We start from the raw sequence: 23,179 nt of genomic DNA, 5'->3' as shown, positions 1-23,179 counted from the left end.
AGTAGGTTTAAGAGGAGTTGAGACAAAGGGCCTGCTATCGGTTTTCACACCTTTCCTGCACATCCCAATTCTCCCTCGATTGTCCCTAAGCTCCTGGTGAAGCATTCTCCCAACCCCCCAGCTTCTTCTATAGCTGCTGGCTTGTTTGTGTTTGACACCTGAATGGAGGTGATAGGGGTTTGAAATGACAAAGGCAGGGCTGAGCTGCTATGCTGTGTGTGAATAGCCGTGGAATGCGGCAGACAAAAGAACCAATCTTGATCACCTCACACCATTAGCTTAACAAGATGCCTGTGTGTGATGTTTGAGGGAATCGTGCGTATGTGTGTATGCATGCATGTGCATGCGTGTGTGCATGTGAATATAATAGTGTGTTTTCTGTGCATGTGAGTGTGTCTTTGTGCGTGAATATTTGAGTGTGTTCACGCATATATGCATGTGTTTGTGAGTGTGAGTATAAGTGTGTGTGGTCTGTGCGTGTGTGTCTTTGTATGTGATATGTATGTGTTTGTGCATGTATTCGTGTGTGTTGTCTGTGCACGTGAGTGTGTTTGTGCATGAATATTTGTGTGTGTTCATGCATGTATACATGTGTGAGTGTGAGTATAAGTGTGTGTTGTCTGTGCACGTGAGTGTCTTTGTGCGTGAATATTTGTGTGTGTTCACGCATGTATACATGTGTGAGCGTGAGTATAAGTGTGTGTTGTCTGTGCACGTGAGTGTCTTTGTGCGTGAATATTTGTGTGTGTTCACGCATGTATACGTGTGTGTGTAAGTGTGAGTATAGATGTGTGTTGTCTGTGCGCGAGTGTGCATTTGTGTATGAATAAGTATGTGTGCGCATGTATGTGTGTGTGAGTATAAGTGTGTTGTGTGTGAATGTTGTGTCTGTGTGTGCATGCCCATGTGTGTGTGAGTGTGTGTGCATGTGCACATATGTGTGCGTGTGCACGCACATGCACGTAAAGGGGGAAGACAAAGCTCACTTCTGCTATTATTCCCACGACAGGGGCAAATTTCTCCCTGAGGGAATTGGGAATCTGTGAGCCTGCCACTCGCCGTGGGCTGGCGTTCTGCTCGGAGATGGGACTCCCCCACCGAGGATACTCCGTGAACACAGGATCAGATGCCGACACTGAAAACGAAGGTGTGATGTCCCCGGAGCACGCCATGAGACTCTGGGGTAGGGGAGTCAAATCCGGACGCAGCTCCTGCCTATCCAGTCGTTCCAACTCGGCCCTCACGCTCACCGACACGGAGCATGAGAACAACAAGTCAGACAGTGAGAACGGTGAGTTCAGAATCTTCTTTAACATTCCAAGTAGTTTTCTCTCGCCATCTTTCTCAACCCTCGCAGGAACAAACCTTCTTTTTGTCATATTTTTTCCATGGATATCATGTCCTTGAGTACTGTCGTTGCAACAGATCAATATGTAACAACCGGATGAGCTGCATAATGCCAGGGACCTCCATTGTGATCTTGGATATATCTTTGAGATGGAGCACTGTCTAAATCATGATTAATTTGCCTCACGGATTCTCTGATGGCATCGCTGACAGCCTGGGCTGAGGGACCAGGAACTGCTGGGAGATTAACGAGGATTTGATGGGTTTGGTTTGAAAGTGGGGAGGGCGACGGGGAGGGGAGAAGGCAGCAAGATTTATATCCACTCGTGCCACCTGTGCACTCGCAGCAGCGATGCACCGCTCACGGTGAGAAAATGAGCCCCTGGGCTTTCCCCAAAATCAAAGGCGCCTTTGTATATTCCTCATCGAGGATAGGCAGCAGAAATGTGCGGATTCTTGGGAATGGATGAGTAACCACAGAGAGCAGTTTGTTAATGATGCATTCGGGGAGAGGATGGGGGTGATTGGGAAGTCGGAGTACAAATTCATCATGTTTAAAAAAGCAAAGGTAATGCACACGACTGAAAGGGTGCTCCATTAGGAGCTGAAAGCACTTTAAAATGCGTGTCTTGAGGACTGTGAGGAGCAGATGTTAGAGCAGCTTCTAGAGGTCAGTGAACTGAGTATCAGCTTTGATCCACGGCACAAAAAAAAAACCTTAATGTCTTCACCTCTGAAGGTGTTTTAACACAAGAGTGGTGCTACTAACTCCTGACGCAGGGGCCCGTACGCAGTTGACAGCAGCATCAAAGTGAGCAGGCAATTTGTCTGACAGCCCTGGAGTGTATCCGAGGTCTGACCTGCCACAGGGTAAGTCGAAACTCCCCTCAGCGGCTGTGTCAACCTGCCAGGCCTGTTCTTTGGCATCAGAGTGCTTAACGGCGCTCTGCTGGTGCACAGCACTCAGCCCGTCAGTCAGATTTGAGACCCACAGTCTGAGTGGAAAGAGCGCGCACATTTATTGGCGTAGGGGTGGACAGGTTAAGTGAGTGGGCAAAAGCTTGGCAAATGGAACATAATATAGGAACATTTGCACTTTGGTAGGAAGAATAAAGGAGCTAAATATTATCCAAATGGAGAAAGACTGCAGAAAGTTTGCAGCACGTAGGGATTTCACCATCCACCTTGTGCTTTGCGGCAACAGGGGGGCGGCCCACTATTGACAGGCTGCGGGACCAGCCATTATCAACGGAGTTTCCTGTTTAATGCCCAAGTTTCCCATCAGAGCCTCCCCCCAACTCCTCCGCCCAAATATACCTTGCTGGCTGCTGGGGTCCCTAAGCCCCTGCAGCCAAGTCTTTTTCTGCAACCAGCCTTTGGCTCATCCCAGGTCAATTTGGGTGTGAATCGGTCCATCAGCCCCCTATTTGCTTCTCGTTTCAGGTTAAAAGTGGGGCCTATATTACAGGATGCCCAAATGTCCCGTTCTGCCATTCGCTGGAAAGATGGAGGAGATTGCGAGGCTCTAAAACTACCCTCATATAGTAGGGCATTTTTATTTCTAGGAAGACAAATCATTATTTACAAAATCAAGGCTGGCATCAGTCTGAATCTCAGCCCTCTAATCAAGACGCTTCTGAAGCATGTTTCAGTGACTCTGCTCATGTACCCAACAATTTACAACTGGGAGTGGGGGAAAGATTAAAAGAGATTTATACACAAGTTTAAGAATTATTGGTATTAACCAGCCTGTTGCATTAACTACAGTGACAGATGCATGTGAATTCATCTCCACATCTACTCGTTTAATCATGTAGGTATGACGTACCAATAACTGCTCAAAAAGCCAATTGTGTTGTACCAAATGCTGTGCTTTAGACAAGTGTGGGTTGGTCAGCTTTGTGACAGTCATGCCTTTGGGGCTTTGCTATTTCCGCCATCACTGTGTAGAGCGTGTGGAAAGTGAAGACCCTGATCATATCCAAGAGATTTTTGTCTGTTATGTTTTGTTTAAAATTATATCGCTCATCGTGGTAACAATGGCTGGCATGGTGGCACAGTGCCGCCCAGTGCCATGGACCCGGCCTCAATTCCCGGCCGTGTGGAGTCCGCATGTTCTCCCCGTGTCTGCGTGGGTTTCCTCCTGCAGTCCGAAAGATGTGCTGGTTAGGTGCATTGGCCATGCTAAATTCTGCCTCAGTGAACCCACCAGGCAGGGGGTGTGGTGACTAGGAGATTTTCACAATAACTTCACTGCACTGTTTATCTAAGCCTACTTGTGACAGTAATAAATAAACTAAACTTTAGATGTCAAATCATGTGTTTGTTCAGCAACATTTGTTCCTATTAGTCCAACTAATTGATGACAGGTGTACTGTATCACTGCCTAGACGGGTAGATATTGGACGTGACGTATGATCCCTTGGATTGTATTCCTGTCTGTTCCTGATAAAATTATTCAAAAATTGAATCTCCCTCCCCTTCAGTAATCAACTGAAGTTTACTTTTCTGAGGAAATGATATTGTAGCTCTTTGCAGATCCACTTTAATACAAATCAGATCATAGAATCCTACAGTGCAGAAGGAGGCCATTCAGCCCACCGCATCTGCCCCAGCCACAATCCCACCCATGCCCTAACCCCATAACCCCATGCATTTATCCTAGCTAGTCCCCCTGAGACCAAGGGGCAATTTAACCTGTCCAATCAACCTAACCCACGCGTCTTTGGACTGTGGGAAGAAACCGGAGCACCTGGAGGAAACCCACACAAATACGGGGCGAATGTGTAAACTCCACACAGACACTGACCCAAGCTGGGAATTGAACCCAGCTCCCTGGCGCTGTGAGGCAGCAGTGCTCACCACTGTACCACTGTGCCACCCAACATTTACACGAAGCAAACCTTTTCTGCAAATAGTTGTCATTTCAAAGGCACCCTTACTTCTGATCTAAACCCGCCGGTATTCTGTAAGTTCAAGTTTTTTGTTCTGATGTATGCTGGCCTCATGGGCTTTGTGCTCAGAAACAAAATGAGTAACAGCCTTCAGGTTTGTGGCCTTCTGCTTTCAACAAAGGGAAACCAAAAAGTTCTCACTTCTAATTCCTATCTTACTGTTCTCGAAAAGATAAAATGTAGAATCTTACAGCAAAGGTAGAGGCCCTGGGCCTATCATATCTTCAAACCAGTTATCCAATTAATTTCTCTCCTTCGCTCTTTCCACCCAACCCTGCAAGTTTTTCATTTTCAAGAATTCATCAAGTCACTTCATTGAGCTATTAACATAGCGAAATGTCTCAAGGTCTTTCACGGCACAGTGGCTCGCACTGCTGCTGCACAGCGCCAGGAATCTGGGTTTGATTCCCAGCTTGGGTTGCTCTCTGTGTGGAGTCTTCACGTTTTCCCCGTGTCTGCTTGTGTTTCCTCCGGGTGCTCTGGTTTCCAGCCAGACTCCGAAACACGTGTTGGTTAGGTGCAATGGCCACGCTAAATTCTCCCTCGGTGTACCCGAACAGATGCCGGAGCGCAGCAACTGGGAGATTTTCACAGTAACTTCATTGAAGTGTTAATGTAAGCCTAGATGTGACAAAAATAAAATAAACTAAAGGAGTAATTATCAGCTGGAATTTGACACTGAATCACATAAAGAGATAATAAGACAGGTAGCCAAAGAGACAGAGTGTGAGAGGCACAGCTTTAACGGATGAGAGAGATGGGGAAGCTTAGGGAGAGAATTCCAAAGTTTAGGGCCCAGGCTAGTGCAGGCACAGACATCAATGGTGAAGTGAAGGAATTGGCAGATGTGCAATCTACTGCAAAATAGTTTATTCCCTGTGAAGATCCTGAGTTTCTGAGGAGCATGGTGGAATTGCCAGTTCATTCGGTCCACACTGAGCGATCGGTATACCTGGTTCATCAAATCTAGTAAAAAGCCTGACAACACCAGGTTTCAGTCCAACCGATTTATTTGATAGTGAATTCACTAGTGAATTTACCCCAGTCCAACGCCGGCATATCCACATCATCAAATCTAACCAGCTTGCTGAATTTAATAAAGCCCAGGTGCCCAATTGGACCCAAAAGAGCCCCACCTCCCGAGTGCCCGATTGGACAGGGCCTCCTCTTCTGCTTCCAGGATCTTCTCAGGTTCCTATCGAGTTTGCCTGAGTCTGGGCTGGTCAGGGAAGGTATTCCACCCCTCCGAGTGTTACAATACTGCTGCATTTAATTTCCAGCAGTTCATGAAAGATTCACACCTACACAGCATGTGAACGACGGTGAAGCGAGTTCGCTGACATCTGGGGAATCATACAACAGTTCAATCAGCCCTTTCAGGAGATGAGCAGAGGATGTTTTTTCCTGAGAGCATTGGATGGAGATGTGGGTGGTAAACTCGTGAATTCACTTTTCTCTCGGATGCTGCTGTCGCATTTCCTGACAGAGAAATCTTCTGCAAGAGATTGCAGAATGGAAGATCAAAATGAGTAAAGATTTGGATTTATTTTGAACAATCTGCTCTCTCTTCTTTGCTTCTGATGAAGGCGGCACGATGGCGCAGTGGTTAGCACTGCTGCCTCATAGCGCCAGGGACCCCGGGTTTGATTCCCGGCCTCGGGTCACTGTCTGTGTGGAGTTTGCACACTTTCCCCATGTCTGTACAGGTTTCCTCTGGGTGCTTCGGTTTCCTCCCACAGTCCAGAGACATGTGGGTTAGGTGAATTGGCCATGCTAAATTGCCTTTTTGTCTCAGGGGGACCAGCTAGGGTAAATGCATGGGGTTATGGGGACAGGGCTTGGGTGCAATTAGAGTCATAGAGGTTTACAGCATGGAAACAGGCCCTTTGGCCCAACTTGTCCATGCTGTCCTTTTTTTTAAACCCTAAGCGAATCCCAATGGCCCACATTTGGCCCATATCCCTCTATACCCATCTTATCCACGTAACTGTCTAACAGGTTTTTAAAAGACAAAATTGTGCCTGCCTCTACTACTACCTCTGGCAGCTTGTTCCAGACACTCACCACCCTCTGTGTGAAAAAATTATTGCATTGTTGTCGGTGCAGACTGATGGACTGAATGGCCTCCATCTGCACTGTGGGGATTTTATGAAATGCTAAATGCTGATGAATTAATTGAGTGAACTGGGGAGGGAGTTACTGCTCGTGACCATTAATGACAAGGCGAGGAAGTTACATCAATAACGCGTACAGTTGAAATGACAGAATCAATAAAGTGTCTTAGATTAATGATGGAGGCTTTACTGATATTAATTCAGCTCCCTTACTCTGCCAGCCTCTGTCATTGCCACTTCCCTTAATGTCATTAATATTCACGGTTTAGATAAAAACTTCAAAGCCAATCATCAGGAGCAGGGTGGGTGGATAGGTTTTGTTGGGGGAAGTTGGAGAGATGAAGCTGGTTGAGTTGCTTCCATTGCTCTCAGTTCCTCCCTTCTGTCCCCTTCTTTCAGAATGCAAAACGCACTTGAAAGAAAGCTGTTACTAGGAGATGTATACCACATCCTTCCAATAAATAGTTCCAATCTCAGGACACTGGAACCATGGAATTGGAGACAGAGTCATAGAATCATCATAGAATTCCTACAGTACAGAATCATAGAATCATCCAAGACCTATCCCCGTAACCCCACTTTTTACCATGATAATTCCCCTCAGAGGCAACTTAGCTCGCCCAATCAACCTAACCTGCTCATCTTTGGACTGTGGGAGGAAACCGGAACACCTGGAGGAAGCTCATGCAGACACGGGGAGAATGTATCATCTCCACACAGACAATCACCCAAGGTTAGAATTGAACCCAGTTCCCTGGCACTGTGAGGCAGTAGCACTAACCACTGTGCCACATATTTGAGGAGCTGATTTCAGGTCTTCAATTAAATGCAAAACCTTACTGCTAGCAGTAACAGTTGCACCACCCAAGTGCCACCAGAGAAAATCTAACCATCACCCATTGAATGACATTCAATGACATTACCATCCCTTATCCACCACTATCAACATCATGGGTGGGGGGTGGGGTGGTTACCATTAAGCGGAACCTGAACTGGGCTAGTCATATAAATGCCATGCTACAAGCGTAGGTCTGAGGCTGGGAATTCTGTGGTAGGTAGCTCAACTGCTGACTCCCCATAGCCTGCCCACCATTAACAAGGCATAAAACAGGCTTCTGATGAAATACTCTCAATTTGTGTGGGTGAGTGCAGCCCTAACAACTCAACAAAGCTTGACACCATCCAGGACAAAGCAGCTCACTTGGTTGGCACCCAGTCTGCCACTTGAAACCTTCACTCCTTCCACCATTGATGCACCACTGATAGCAGCAGTGTGTATCATCTACCAGATGGAGTACAGCAACTCATCAAAGACCCTTCAATAGCAGCTCCCAAACCTCTGACCTCTGCTACAGATGGACAAGAGCAGCAGATCATGGGAATATCACTTCCAAGCCACTACAAGCCATTCACAATCCTGAATTGGAATTAGAGCGCTATTCCTTCACAATGGCTGGGTTAATATCCCAGAACTCTCTTCCTAACAGCACTGTGGGTGTACCTACACCAGATGGACAACAGCAGTTCAAGAAGGCGACTCAACACTACCTTCACAAGAGCAATTGAGAGCAGACAATCAATGATAATTGAGCCAGCAATGCCCACATCCCGTGAAAGAATTTTTAAAATATCCCTTTTCAGCAGTTGTGAATCGTGATCTTAACGCTAATTAGAAGCCATGAAAGTTGCAGATTTCATTTGATCATATCAAAAGGACATTCTTTGACCTTAGTTCAGATAAATGCTCCAGTTTCTCTCTCAGAATTTGACTAATTCCAAATCAATCAATTACTTTGCAGCTTGGCTAAGAAAGGTTGCAGTCATTGTTTGCTGATTGTATTTGAATAAAAAGCTCCTCTAATAACCGAGTGGATGAGAAAATAACTTCTGTTCCTCGAGCATCTTTCACAAATTCCTTCACAGTGAATGAAGTATTTTTGAAATAGAGTCAGTTTTATGTAACTTATGGGGAGGTGATAACCTAGTGGTATTATCGCTAGACCAGATTAATCCAGAAACTCAGCTAATATTCTGAGGTCTCGCATTCGAATCCCGCCGCGGCAGATGGTGGAATTTGAATTCAATAAAAGGAATATCTAGAATTAAGAATCTACTGATGACCATGAAACCATTGTCGGGAAAGGCCCATCTGGTTCACTAATGTCCTTCAAGGAAGGAAACCTGCCCTCCTGACCTGGTCTGGCCTACATGTGACTCCAGAGCCACAGCAATGTGGGTGACTCTCAACTGCCTGAGGGAAGCTAGGGATGGGCAATAAATGCTGGCCAGCTGGTGATCCCCATGTCCCACGAATGAATAAAAAAAAGTTAAGGATGTGCAGTAACCAGTTGGCACGTTGCAATCTACAAACAGCAACGTGGACCTCAGTTGAACATCACGTCTGGAAGATAGTAACTCCTCCAGTGTGTTAGACCTTCAGTACCTCACTGAAGTGACAGCCAACATGATGTGCTTAAATCTTAGAAGGGAGCACATACATTCACCCTTCATCTTTAAAATATCCCCATCCATATCTTGACTGGACGTTATCCTCACCTTGCTGGCGATAATTCAAATAATCGAAGAAGCAGATGAGGAACCCAGCGGATAAGATCACCGACCCACCACCTGGAAAACCTGACAGAGGGTGGACGGAAAATTCTGGCCAGAACGACATTCCCGTTCCTTTGTTTGCATCCCAAGCTGCTCTTCCAAACAGAGTGCGAATTCTGATTTGAGATTCTGGAACGCGCTGCCAGAGGAGGTGGTGGAAGCAGGCACAATAGCAAAATTTAAGAGGCATCTGGATGGGCACATGAGTAGGGAGGGAATTGAGGGATATAGTCTGAGTAAGCGCTGAAGGTTTTTTTCAGTTTAGTTAGGGCATCATGATCGGCACAGGCTTGGAGGGCTGAAAAGCCTGTTCCTGTGCTGTACCTTTCTTTGTTCTTTGATTTATTGTCAATGAGGTAATGGTGGTACAAACAGCCCTATCTGAATCTCGAGATGCAAGAAGGACAACGCATCAGTTAACAAACATAAATACAAATAGGAAAGCATAGCGTACTTTCAAGGACCATACATGGGCCCCACCTTCCTTCATCTAGATGAATGTGTGAAGAAATGGCAAGATACCAGAGGGGTGTCTATGCAATGGTACAGTAAAGTGCACATTGACAAAATAGACATGAAGGGAAAGAATGAAAATAATGCCAGTAGCTCTGTGTGGTAATTCATAGAATGGAACAGAATCATAGAATCCCTACAGCACAGAAGAAGGCCATTCCATCCATTGAGTCAACAACGACCACAATCTTCCAATAACCCCACATTTACCTTTCTAATCCCAATACACAAGGGTCAATTTAGCATAGCCAATCAACCCAACTTGCAGTTCTTTGGTAACCCATGCAGACATGGAGAGAATGTGCAAACTCCAGACAAACAGTGACCCAAGGCTGGAATTGAACCCAGGTTTCTGGTGCTGTGTGGCAGCAGTGCGAACCACCGTGCCACCCTTATTGCATAGTTAATCCCAGGACAACATGTTTTGTTCACTACGGCTTGCAGGTTGAACTGCTGCCAGTGTAGAGACTGAGCACAAATCGAACATTTACTTATTTGTGACTATATGTATATATAAAACATTTTTACTAATTTAATATCACCACTCAGACACCAGTTACGCATTTAATTCTTGTGCTTTGCAACTGCATTTCAACTCCCTTGATTTGATTACAGTTCTTTAACTGCTCACAGATGTCCAATGTGATAGGCATTTACTAATTCCCAGATATTCCTCACTCCACATCGAAAGCAGCAACTCAAAGTGCTTAAAACGAGCAGTGGAAGTGTTGTTCTGTATCTCAACGAATTACCGCAATGCTTTTAAGCATTGTTTACACCTGAACCTGTCATAAGAAATGCTTTTTACAAGCTGTACCTTCTCTGAACCTCTATTCACTGTGTAGAATGAATATTGTCTGGGACAGAGTGACATACAACAGATATTTAGAATGCATCACAGTGGCTTTAGATCAGTGTTGTTCAACTGGCCCTCAATCTGTGTGCTATTATGTCAGCGTGGTCTCTTCCACATTGCAGTCAGATACCTTTTAATCCCCACTCCCTTTTCCCTTAGGGCAACTGGCTAGTGTCTGGAGGCATTGCTTAATCTGCTTCTTTTTCTGGGATTGAATTGAAATTGTGAAGGATCTGCTGTGCTGTCCTGCGTTGCTTGAATTTTTAAGCTAAAATCTGCCTTTAAACTTTCTACTTCACTGCTTTGGTGCCTCTTTTCATTTTAAGAGCGGGGCCCACTTCCACCCAGCAGGCTGCAAGCCTGCGCTGATTCAAAGATGGCTTATCAAAAACTTTCTCAACATTTTAGCTACTGTTCTCCCAAGCCTTTGCAAATTGACCCTGTACGTTGGCCTAGATTTAAATAAAAATAAAAGATTACATCTCCCTTCTCCTGGAGGAAGCCATCTGTACTGTAACTTTCTGTCTAACAGGTCAGGCAACAAAGCTGGAGAGCACAGGTCGGTATCCTTACAGCTAAGGCTCAAAAGGAAGGGGTGGCACAGTGGTTAGCACAACTGCCTCACAGCTCCAAGGACCCAGGTTCAATTCCAGCCTCAGGAGACTGCCTGTGTGGACTTTGTATGTTCTCTCTGTGTCTGCACAGGTTTCCTTCAGGTGCTCTCCCACAGTCCAAATGTGCAGGTTAGGTGAATATGCCATGCTAAATTGCCTCTTAGTGTCCAAAGACGTCAAAGGTAGATGGATTAGACATTGTAAATGTGTGGAGTTACAGGTATACCATAGAATCCCTAGATTGCAGAAGGAGGCCATTTGGCCTGTGAGGCTGCACTGACCACAATCTCACCCAGGCCCTGATCCCCATAAAAGCATTTACCCTGCTCATCCCCCTATCACTAATGGGGAATTTAACATGGCCAATCCGCCTAACCTGCACATCTTTGGAGTTCGGTCAGAAACCCACCCAGACACAGGGAGAAAGAGACAGTGAGGCAAGGCCAGAATTGAATCCAGGTCTCTGGTGTACCCAGATATAGGGTGTTGGGGACCATTTATAAGATACCGTGTCAGAGAGTTGATGTAGACACAATGGGCCCAATGGCTTTTTCTGCACCGTAGGGATTCTATGATCAAAGGTGTTGTCCCACTAATGTTGACTGACTGCTTGCACGTCTCCATCATTTCCAATCCTTTGTCAGTTTTCTAGTTATTGGCTGGGTTCGTTACTGTGCTTTTTATTCTTTTTTGTCCAAAGATGTGCGGGTGGGGTTGATTGGCCACGCTAAATTGACTATAGTGTCGGGGGGTTAGCAGGGTAAAAGTGTGGGGTTACGGGAATAGGGCCTGGCTTGGATTGTGGTACAGACTTGATGGGTCAAATGGGCTCCTTCTGCACTTTAGGGATTCTATGATTTGTATCTGTCTATCCTTGACTGTGATCAAGACTCTTGTATTTGATGTACCTCGATCCCCAGAATGCCCAGAGGACTCTGCTGGCTCCCCGGGCTGAGCACATTCACCTGGGTCTGTTTTGCAAATAAAAGGGCCCCTGTCTTTTTCTTCTACAGTGCTATTTCTTTGTACTTCCCTTCCCACGAGGTTTCGCAGCCTTGTTACAGCACGGATTCCGCAGCCAATCAAGAAATCTATGTCTTTTCAAAGAACATCAATGACGGGGCGTGGATTGAGGGTTCTGTTTTCTAACCACTCACTATAATCAGTGTCTGACAGTATGTAATCTTGTGTGAAACCAGAGGTATTGCTGCGGTCACCGTCACTCATGATAGAAAAATACCTAGTTTACACAAGATAACTGATAATTTGCCATGAGAAGCAATCTTCCCGCGTAGCTTCAGTTTTGTGTAAAATATGGGGAGGGTTAGAGGCATCACTTTTGATAATCTGTGTTTTGCTGCCAAAGATTTTTTATGCTTCATCTTATTTATTCAGTTCAAATATCACCACCACCCCCCCCACCCCGCCTAATCCTCCAGTAGAAGAATGGGCCTTGTTTCGGAAAGAGAGAGTACTTGTCTTTTCTTTTGAGTGATGTTTGAAGGGGGGTGGGTGGCGAGGGAGGTGTGGGGGGTGGGGGGGGTGGCGGCATGGTGGTTGATGGTTCCGTGGTTAGTCAGGATTAGAGTGTGCTGCAAATCTCGCAAAGTGATGAGGCTGCTCTTCTTGATTTCAAATGTATCTTTGCCGTCCTTGACAATGGCTTTGGCACCTGTGAAATCTTTAATTAATGGTTTGCAGTGCACCAAAAAGTGCTGGTGCCGACATTTTATTTCCCTCCGATTATGCAAAGAACAGAGAAAAAAGGAAGTAGAGCCCACGTCTTGAAAGGGGACCGAGATTTGATTTGATTCATTGTTGTTACATGTCCTGGGATACAGTGAAAAGTATTGTTTCTTGCGCACTACACAAACAAAGTTTATTTATTAGTGTCACAGGCAGGCTTACATTAACACTGCAGTGAAGCGACTGTGAAAATTCCCCAGTTACCACATTCCGGCGCCAGTCCGGGTACACTGAGGGAGAAATTAGCATGGCCAATGCACCGAACCAGCATGTCTTTCAGACTGTGGGAGGAAACCGGAGCATCTGGAGGAAACCCACGCAGACACGGGGAGAATATGCAAACTCCGCACAGATAGTGACCCAAGCTGGGAATCAAACCCGGGTCCCTGGCGCTGTGAGACAGCAGTGCTAACCACTGTGCTGCGGTTCAGAGAGTACATGGGGGAGAAGGAAAGGAGAGGGTACGGAATGTAGTGTCACAGTCAGAGCTAAGGCGTAAAGAAAGATCAGCTTAATATCTGGTAGCTTTATTCAAAAGTCTGATGGCAGCAGGGAAGAAGCTGTTCTTGAGCCGATTGGTACGTGTCTTCAGACTATTGTATCTTTTTCCTGACGGAAGCAGGTGGAAGAGAGAATGTCCAGGGTGTGTGGGATCCTTGATTATGCTGGCTGCTTTGCCCAGGCAGTGGGGAGTGTAGACAGGGTCAATGGATGGGAGGTTGGTTTGCGTGATGGACTGGGCTTTGTTCACAACCCTTTGTAGTTTCTTGCAGTCTCGGGCAAAGCAGGAGCTATACCAAGCTGTAATATATCTGGTAAGGATGTAACCATTGTTTGATGAAAACATGTCCACCTTCAGGCTGCTTTCTTTCACTTCAGTTTTAAAAAACTTGGTTGCTTTGAAAACTTTAATCACAATCTATATTTATTGTTAAGCAAGCACTCAGGATTGAGTCTTATTCTGATACTTCAGAGTCATTATTACCTCAGTGTTATGCTGAGGTGACCTGCGGTAGGGACCAGTCAAATACAGGAACAGAAGGAGGCCATTCAGTTCCTCAAATTCTACCATTCAGTGAGATTATGACTGATCTGCACCTCAACCTCATGAATCCTTTGCTCTATGGCCCTGAATACTCCTATGAAACAAGATCTGTCCTTTAACCATAGAACCCCAGCAATGCAGAAGAGGCCATTCAGCCCATCAAGTCTACACTACTGTCTGACAGAGTGTCTTATCAGGCTCTCTCTCCTACTTTATCCCCGTAACCCCAACCATTTACCATCCCCCTAACCTGCACATCATTAGGAGCTAAGGGGCAATATTAGCATGGCCAATCCTCCTAACCTGCACATCTTTGGACACTAAAGGCCATTTGATATGACCAATCCTCCTAGCCTGCACAACTTTGGAGTATGGGAGGAAACTGGAGCACCCGGAGGAAACCCACGTAGACTCTGTCAGAGAGTAGGTGCAGACTCGATGGGCCGAATGGCCTCCTTCTGCAATATAGGTATGTAATGATATTATGAAAGGCCAATTCAGAATGAGCAAAAAATTGTGGCCTTGCCAGCGACACCCATGTCCCATGAAAGGAAAAAGAAAAACTTGTTGGACTCCCTGATGCCATGACTGCTCTGGTTTCCTCTCACAGTCCAAAGATGTGCAGATTAGGTGGATTGGCCATGCTAAATTGCCCCTTGGCATCAGGGGGATTAGCAGGGTAAATATGTAGGCTTATGGGGATAAGGCCAAGGTGGGATTGTTCTCGGTACAGACCCGATGGGCTGAATGGCCTCCTCCTGCACTGTGAGGATTCTATGATGCTATGATTCTAATTTATCGCACTGAGTAATGTAGATTAAGCAGACTGTATTCCCTGGTTTCTAATGCTGAGTGAATTGATGACAGCCTGTGCGACAGCCGAGATGTTACAACGGCATCAGTTGCTCCTGTGTCGCAAAAGGCTGAAATGACCAAGCTTCCCTAATCCTCAGAGCCTGCAGCAAGTGCGCCCCCAGTGTCAGCAGTCTTACTAGTGATGGCGCCTTTTGGCCAGGTAGCTCAGAGGCACCTTCAGTGCTCTGAAATAAATAACCGTCGCTTGGGCAAGGCACTGGAGAATTGTTGCTGGCTTGACAGCCATTACTCCCAAGATCAGTCACTGCCTACAGGAGAGGAAGATTAAAACAGGACAGCTTACTCAGCTGAAAGTGGCGATAGAGTCAGTGAGGAGGATTCCCCTTGTGTACAACGCTTCAATACCAAAGCAGACGGTGCCTTCTCCTTGAAAGCATTGAGGGGAGCTGCCAGAAGAAAGAATTAATGGCGGCCTTTAGTTCGCATGTGATCAAAACAGTCCACATTACATATGAAAGATATGGCATTGAATTACCAATCAGTACAATTTATTGCGACTAGAAAGTCGTAGCAGTGATTATTTTTCAGCCTTTTACAAATCGTGTAACAGTTTGTTGGACATTTGCTTGTGCCTGTGCTTAACATGCCTGCTTTGTTCAAATAGTTGTTAGGTTTTAGTGGTATTGGTGAACGTTTGAAATAATCAGGTGATCAAAACCTGTTTTTTCATTCTTCTGTCGGATGTGGGCTTTGTTGGCAAGGCCCACATTAGCTACCCATCCTTAATTGCCCTTGACAGTGGCAGGGCAGCACTGCTGCCTCACAGCGGCATGGACCCAGGTTTGATTCCCGGCTCGGGTCACTGTCAGTGTGGAATCTGCACGTTCTCCCTGTGTGGGTTTCCTCCGGGTGCTCCAGTTTCCTCCCACAGTCCAAAGGATGTGCTGGTTCGGTGCACTGTCCGTACCTAAGCAAATGCTGGAGCGTGATGAATGGAGGATTTTCACAATAACTTCATTGCAGTGTTAACATAAGTCAACTTGTGATACTAATGATTAAACTTTAAAGTGGTGCTGAGTCACTTTCTTGGACCACAGCAGTCCATCTGGTGTAGGTACACCTCCAGTGCTGTGAGGAAAGGAGTTCCAGGATTCAGGAGAAGTGATGGTGTAGGTCCAAGTCACTTTGGTGGGTGGCTTGGAGAAGAATTTGGTGATGTCCCCTTGCATCTTCTGCCTTTGTCCAGCTTGATGGAAGAGTTTGGAAGGTGCTATTGAAAGGTGAAATATTTGGAAGGTGCTATTGAAGAGGCAGTCCTTAGCCACCACAGTGCATCCTGTTCATAACAGGGCCAAGGAGGATCCTTATCCCTGCTGTTCTGTTGTGCGAGTTCGGTTGATTGGCCATGCTAAATTGATTGTTAGTGTCAGGGGGACTAGCAGGGTAAATAAATAAGGCTGCAGGGATAAGGGCTGGATGGGATTGTGCTTGGTGCAAACTCAATGGGTTGAATGGCCTCCTTCTGCACTGTAGGGTTTCTGTGATTCTATACATGCTGAACTTGTTCAGCTATGTGGGGTGAAGACAGGATGCAGGTTAAAGCCTGTTATTCTCAGGTGGCAGCGCTGGTGTCAGGTCAGTGTTACTTGCTGACTGATGTTATCATTCTACTCTGTATATTTCTGAGAAACTGGAGGGAGTGATTTTACGGCCCCCTGCTCAGCATGTTGTCAACCGGGGGCATGTGCAATGCCTGTTGACAACATACTGGTTTGGGGGGCTAACCCACCACCTTTTTGCCCACCCCAAGCTGTTCCCTATACTACTGCAGCCTGCCAATCTTAAGTAAACAAACAAACTCAGTTGAGCCCAGCACTGCACAGTCAATGCCGTAACATGGTGATTGGGCAAGCCTAAGTTGTAACCTATTCTGCCAAAAAGAGATTTTAAAAGGGCAAAAAGGAAGGAGCGTACTACCTTTGTGTAGCGGGGGGGCCAGGGGTGGGGGGGTACACTTTGCAAACTGGGGACACCCCCCTCCCTCCTTTCCTATCCACCTGCACTGCAAGGCAAAACACACATCCCAACCCTACCTTCCCCCACCCCACCGCCACTCCCTAAAGTGTACGATCGTTCCCCATCCAATACCCCTGACTTACCTCAGTCTGGTGTCCATGGGGACCTTTAGCCTAGTCCCGACAGCTCCCACTACCACGGGAGGGACTTTCTCCCAGTGAAGATGTCAGATGTCCCACAATTTTCTTGTGGTTGCCATCCGCTGAGTGTTATTCACCAGTCAGCTTCTGACCAATTTTTTAGTCCGGGACAGGGTGAGCAGTGCACACCTCTTGTGAAATCCAGCCTCGAAACATGTGCCATTAATGCCCCACTAACATAGCATCTGGCACACTTTGCAGCAGACTTGTGTGCATGTGCGACCAATTCCAGTTTGGGATTTTGAGGATCTCATAGCAACCAAAATTCTAAATTCACCCCCAGTATCTTGTCCTTTCAGTTTGTGCATCATGTTACGTATCAATTAAATGTCTTAGATACTCACATTGAGTACAAGAATTTTCAGTAAATGAAAAGCATTCTGGTGAAGTTGAGAAAGATATTTGAATGTCACAATGTTGCTGCTATGAACAACTTGTACAAAACACACTTGGTTACACAAGTGAAGTCAAGTGGCTAACAGGTAATATAAACACAGCACCAACTTCGAACCCAGTTTCATCGACCAATAGCAATGAGAGGTTGGATAAACTTGGTTTGTTCCCACTGGGACGACGGACGTTGCGAGAGGATTACAAGATTATGAGTGGCTTGGACAGAGTGGATAGTCAGATGCTCTTTCCTAGGGTAGAAAAGTCAAGTACTAGGGAAATAGGTTTAAGGTGCGTGGGGAAAAGTTTTGAGGAGATGTCAGAGGCAAGTTTTTTACGCGGAGGGTGATGAATGTCTGGAACGCACTGCCCGGGGAGGTGGTGGGAGCAGGTACAATAGTGATATTTAAGGGGCAACTAGACGAATATATGAATAGAATGGGACCGGAAGGATACAGACTCTGTAAGTGCATATGGTTTTAGTTTAGGCAGGCATCATGATCGGCGCAGGCTTGGAGGGTGAAAGGGCCTGTTCCAATGCTGTACTTTTCTTTGATAAAATCCAGCATGTTTATCTGGTAGCATGAGCTTTTGGAGTGCTGCTCCTTCATCCCGTGAATGTAGGATTTGTTTCACAAACAGGGCATGTATCGACACAAACTCAGTTACAAGATAATTTTGCATTCCAACATTATCTTCTAATTGAGTTTGTGTCGATAGATACCCTATTTGTGAAACAAATCTTGCACTCACCTGATGAAGGAGCAGCGCTCCGAAAGCTCGTGCTACCAAATAAATCTGTTGGACTTTAACCTGGTGTTGTAAGACTACTTACTGTGTCCACCCCAGTCCAACGCCAACGACTCCACATCATGTACCTTTCGTTGCTCTTTGAAAAGGAACTCAATTGAACAACTCCAATAATTTCAGTAAAATAGCCTGAAAACAAGCTCGGACATGATTTGGAAAAGAATGCCTCTGTGTCTCAAAATTTTTACTTATAATTGTTCAGATTATCTAAACCACTCCCTGAAATAATAAGTCTTGTATCATTGCAAGAATTGTTTTTACCTCATTCTTATGAACTGCTTGAGCCTGTCACGCCAGTTAAATTTTGTTGCTTTCGTCCGCTCCTTACATCGAGCACCTTTGCAGTATGCTTTGGGTCCTGTAGTCCTTTAGAATCATGGAATATTACAGTGCAGAAGGAGGCTATTTGTCCCATGGCGTCTGCACTGACCACAATCCCAACCAGGCTTTATCCCCATAACTCCATGCATTTATCCTAACTAGTCTCTCCTGACACTAAGGGGCAATTTAGCATGACCAATCCATCTAACTTGCACATCTATGGACTGTTGGAGGAAACCAGAGCACCTGGAGGAAACCCACGCAGACACGAGCAGAATGTGCAAATTTCACACAAACAGTGACCCCAAGCTGGGAATCGAACCCAGGTCCCTGATGCTGTGGGCAGCAGTTGTAACCACTGTGCCACCATGCCATCCTAGTGGGCTGGAACTCCACAAGAGGACTAAATCATCTAGAATGCACCCAATCAGAACAAATGGCAGCACAGACTCAGACGCTCAAACCAGAACAATTGGGTCTTGATTGCTGGAACATTGTTCCAGAGCAGAGCTCGGAGTGGGGGGCCTTCCAGATTCAGAAGCGGCCATTTCATTTTGTGCTTGCATATAAGGAAGAGGCAACCACTTGGAATGAAATGGGGCAGTGCTGCCATTAAAGGCAAAGGCAAAAGCTGAGCCTGCCCCCGAGGGCACCATGTGCGCCCAACTCTCCCAGGCCCTGGTTTATGTTTATTTGTTAGTGTCACAATTCGGCTTACATTAAGACTGCAATGAAGTTACTATGGTACATGCAGCTTCTGCTTTGCATTGGAGATGTGGATGGAGATGCATTGGAGGGCATTCATGTTTAAGTTGGTGAATGGGCTGCCAATCAAGCAGACTGCTTTCTCCCGGGTGGTGTCAAGCTGCTTGAGTGTTGGTGGAGCTACACTCATCCAGGCAAGTGGAATGTATTCCATCATACTCCTGACTTGTGCATTCCACATGCTTGGATACAAAATTGAAGAAGTACTGCCTTTGGATGAACCCGAAACTTATGGACTGTCTGCCTGTTCAGGTGGATGGAGATGTTGATTGGAATTATGATTGGACTGGCACAATAACAAGCGGGTGATTGATTCTGCCCAATGTTGAAGACAAGAATGAATCCCTTGTTATTAAGTGCCATGGTGTTCACATCAGTGCCACAACCCAACACACTGATTCAGACAAATACCATTAATATCAGGCTAACTGGCCCTCTTTTTCATTGGCAATCTATTATCTCTTGTCTTAGATACATAGATACCCTACAGTACAGAAAGAGGCCATTTGGCCCATCAAGTCCACTCCATCCCACCCAGGCTCTACCCCACATATTTACCCTGTAATCCCTCTAACCTACACATCTCAGGACACTAAGGGCAATTTTTTTTCTTAGCATGGCTAATCTACCTAACCCACACATCTTTGGACTGTGGGAAGAAACTGGAGCACCCGGAGGAAACCCACGCAGGCATGAGGAGAATGTCTTCTGCTGGTTGGTTACTAAATGAATTCTCAAGAAATGCAAACTAGATGTAAATGAGGAAATAGTGTCAACAGAAGACAGGAAATGTGGTACCACCCATATGTGAGCTGACCCCAGACCATTACCACATGTACTCAGTTCGAGTTGGAAAAGAATTCCCATAAATTGAGTACAATCATGGGGGGTGGGGGGTTGAGATCGGAGAGCTAAAACAGAAACAGTGAAATGGACATTCATTAATGGGCTGCCAGTCGTCATATCTTCCTTAAACGCAAAATACTGAGGATGCTAGAATCTGAAACAAATGCTGGAAAATCTCAGCAGGTCTGACAGCATCTGTGAAGAGAAAATAGTGTAAGAAGTCTCCAGGCTAGAGTCTAATAGGTTTATTTGGCAGCACAAGCTTTCGGAGCACTGCCCCTTCAAATTGCCGACTCCAAGTAGAGAGGATCTCCGAAAAGATTGCGCATATTGACACAGACGTCAAAAATACTCTGGTCCAACACCGGCATCTTCACATCAGAGAGAACAGAGCCAATATTTCAAGTCCAGATGATCCTTTGTCAGAGCTCAAAGGAGATCATATCTTCCTTTGTAGCCTTCTACTTTTTGAAGGGGGTTTCTGACAAAAGAAGTAGCTGTCTACTTTGAGCCAGTTACTTTAAATGTACCCCTAATACTTCAGTAACATTAAAAAAGACTAGTTCAGAATCCTAGCATAATATCACAAGTTCCATTGCTTATGCATTCAAAGGAGAACTGGTGAAAACTAAAAAATATTGCAAAGATTACACGATTGATTCTGGTTGTATATGACATAAAGTTCGGTTTCAAATTTTTGTGGTTAATTAATCAAAATCTCTGACACCCTGAAGCCTTTTTGGATTATAAAAAGGTGCACTTAAATTGGGATTTGATTTGGAATTTTAATGAAAGAAGAAATGAGCTTGTTTGAGAGAAACATTGACTTGAAGTTTCCAACAAGCAGTTTGGATTGTTCTGGCCACAAGCATTGACTGTTTGTATTTATATATACATATATGACATATGGGGAGGCACGGTCGCACAGTGGTTAGCACTGCTGGCTCACAGCACCAGAGCCGCGGGTTCAATTCCAGCCTCGGGTAACTGTGTGGAGTTTGCAAATTTTCACTGTGTCTGTGTGGGTTTCCTTTGGGTGCTCTGGTTTCCTCCCACCATCCAGAGACATGCAGGTTAGGTGGATTGGCCATGTAAATTGCCCCTCAGTTTGTGTGTGCCCTACGATAGACTGGCATCCCAGGTGTGCCCTGCCTAATGCTCAGTGTCTGTGGGGACAGGCTCTCACACCCTGTGACCCTGATTTGGAGTAAGCGGATAAATGAAAGTGAAGTGCTGTATATATGTGTAATATATACATAAATAAATGCTACAAAAGTGCAGTATAACTGTGTGTGAATCTTACATATATCCTTGTTTGTCATCTGTAAGATATTAAAATGTGAAACTGATAAGCCTGTCTAATGGATTGAGATCTAAGGAGGCATGGCAAAAATCTAATTGCAAAAAGCAATTTCCAAGCAGGTTATGATGCTAATTTTCCAAGCATGGACAAAAGCTTTGGCGAAGACTTGCATGCACGGGTGTGATTTAAGACACAAGGCCAGCATCTACTGCACACAATTATATAACCTTAAGATGTTGTTTTCAACTGCACTGTGCAACATCAGCCCTGGTGCGATACAGCTGTTGAAACTAATGTTGAAGCCTTTTTGATCTTAATGTAGATAGAAATTGTTGTGAGTTCATTGATTGGCGCTGAATACAGTTGCTGGTAGAATCAATTCTTTATCTTCATCCTCGCAGCTTTCATTGAACTTCCAGTGAAAACAAACAGGGTGTTTTCTCAAAGTTAATCATTCTTTCTGACTCTATCAAACGCATTGATTTTTGACAAAAAAAAGTTAATCAATTTAGTTTTGGTAAGGAATGGATTTCTTCTGAAATTAGCCTCATGAAGGAACTTATTTCTCTCAGGTGTTGGCTCATTTCAATGACCGTAGACATCTTGCCCAGCTGCGCTTACGCCGAGCAATTTGAAGTTCTCGGAGAATCGAACATGGCGGTTTGGGCACTCTTGCCCATCACACACTAGAAATCCATTGCCCCGAATATTGGTAAAGTCTGAAAAAATGTCCAGACACCATGCCTGAAATGGGCATTCGATTCCAGTCAATTTGCAAATGGGGGCCAAACACCCTTTTTCAGAGCTCAAAGGCCCCTGCCCTCCCCAACTGGATAAAATTGGGCTTCCCTGAATGAAATCTAATTCTGTGCTAGTTAAACTGATCTTAGAAAGGCATGAAGGAGGCATTGAACTTTGTCACTGTGTCCTCAGGCTAAGGAGTAAAAAAACAGCCAGCGTTTACAAGTTTTCAATGGCCTCTTTGTAGAAAGAAGGAACAATTTATCAGAGATGTGAGGAAAATCTTCTTCACTCAGAGGTGGTGAGAGTTTGGAACTCACTGCTTGAACGGGTGGTGGAAGCAGGAACCCTCACAACATTTAAAAGGTATTTAGGTGAGCACAGTAGCACAGTGGTTAGCACTGCTGCTTCACAGCGCCAAGGACCCGGGCGCAGTTCCTGGCCTGGGTCACTGGCTGTGTGGAGTCTGCACATTCTCCCCGTGTCTATGTGGGTTTCCTCAGGGTGCTCCAGTTTCCTCCCACATTCTGAAAGACGTGCTGGCTAGGTGTATTGACCTGAACTGGTTGCTGGACTGTGGCAACTGGGGGAATTTCACAGTCACTTCATTGCAGTGTTAATGTAAACTTTACTTGTGACTAATAAATAAATTTTGCTTTACTTAAATGCCAAAGCATGCAAGGCTATGGACCAAGTGCTGGAAAATCGGATTAGAATAGATAGGTGCTTGATGGCCAGAGTGTAGACAATGAATCGAAGGGCCTCTTTTCGTGCTCTGTACTCTATAATTCTCAGGTCATGGCCATTCTTGCCAGTCCAGCATTTATTGCCCATCACTAACCCTGAGCTAGTGGTGAGCTGGTGGTGAGCAAGCTTCTTGAATCGTTGCTTTCTATGTGCTACTTAGGGAGAGAATTCTGGGATCTTGGCCCAGTGACAGTGAAAGAACAATGTGAAGTGTCAAAGTTTGAACGATGGGTGACCTGGAGTTAGGAGGAATTTCCATTCACCAAAAACACTTGTTGTTCCAGGTGGTGGAGGTTGGCAGTTTAGAGTAAAGTAAAAAGTAAAGTTTATTTATTAGTCACAGGTAAGCTTACATTCACATTGCAATTAAGTTAATTGCAATTAAAGTTAAGTGCAATTACATCTCCTAGTTGCCACACTGT

At 45.4% G+C, this 23,179-nt stretch overlaps 1 protein-coding gene across 6 annotated transcripts in view; it reads left to right on the top strand.

Moving 5' to 3' along the window:
* tenm3 (teneurin transmembrane protein 3) overlaps positions 1-23,179 on the top strand; it is a 909,202-nt gene that overhangs the window by 337,828 nt on the left and 548,195 nt on the right. For all 6 annotated transcript variants that reach the window (XM_080189440.1, XM_080189438.1, XM_080189437.1 and 3 more), the window contains exon 5: positions 1,010-1,291. In XM_080189440.1, the coding sequence (XP_080045566.1) occupies positions 1,010-1,291 (282 nt within the window). The remainder of the gene's footprint in view (positions 1-1,009; positions 1,292-23,179) is intronic.

This window comes from Carcharhinus amblyrhynchos, chromosome 5 (assembly GCF_965287045.1).
Source record: "Carcharhinus amblyrhynchos chromosome 5, sCarAmb.v2.hapA, whole genome shotgun sequence".
NCBI classification, from domain to species: domain Eukaryota; kingdom Metazoa; phylum Chordata; class Chondrichthyes; order Carcharhiniformes; family Carcharhinidae; genus Carcharhinus; species Carcharhinus amblyrhynchos.
This window is presented reverse-complemented; position numbering and strand designations above follow the sequence as displayed.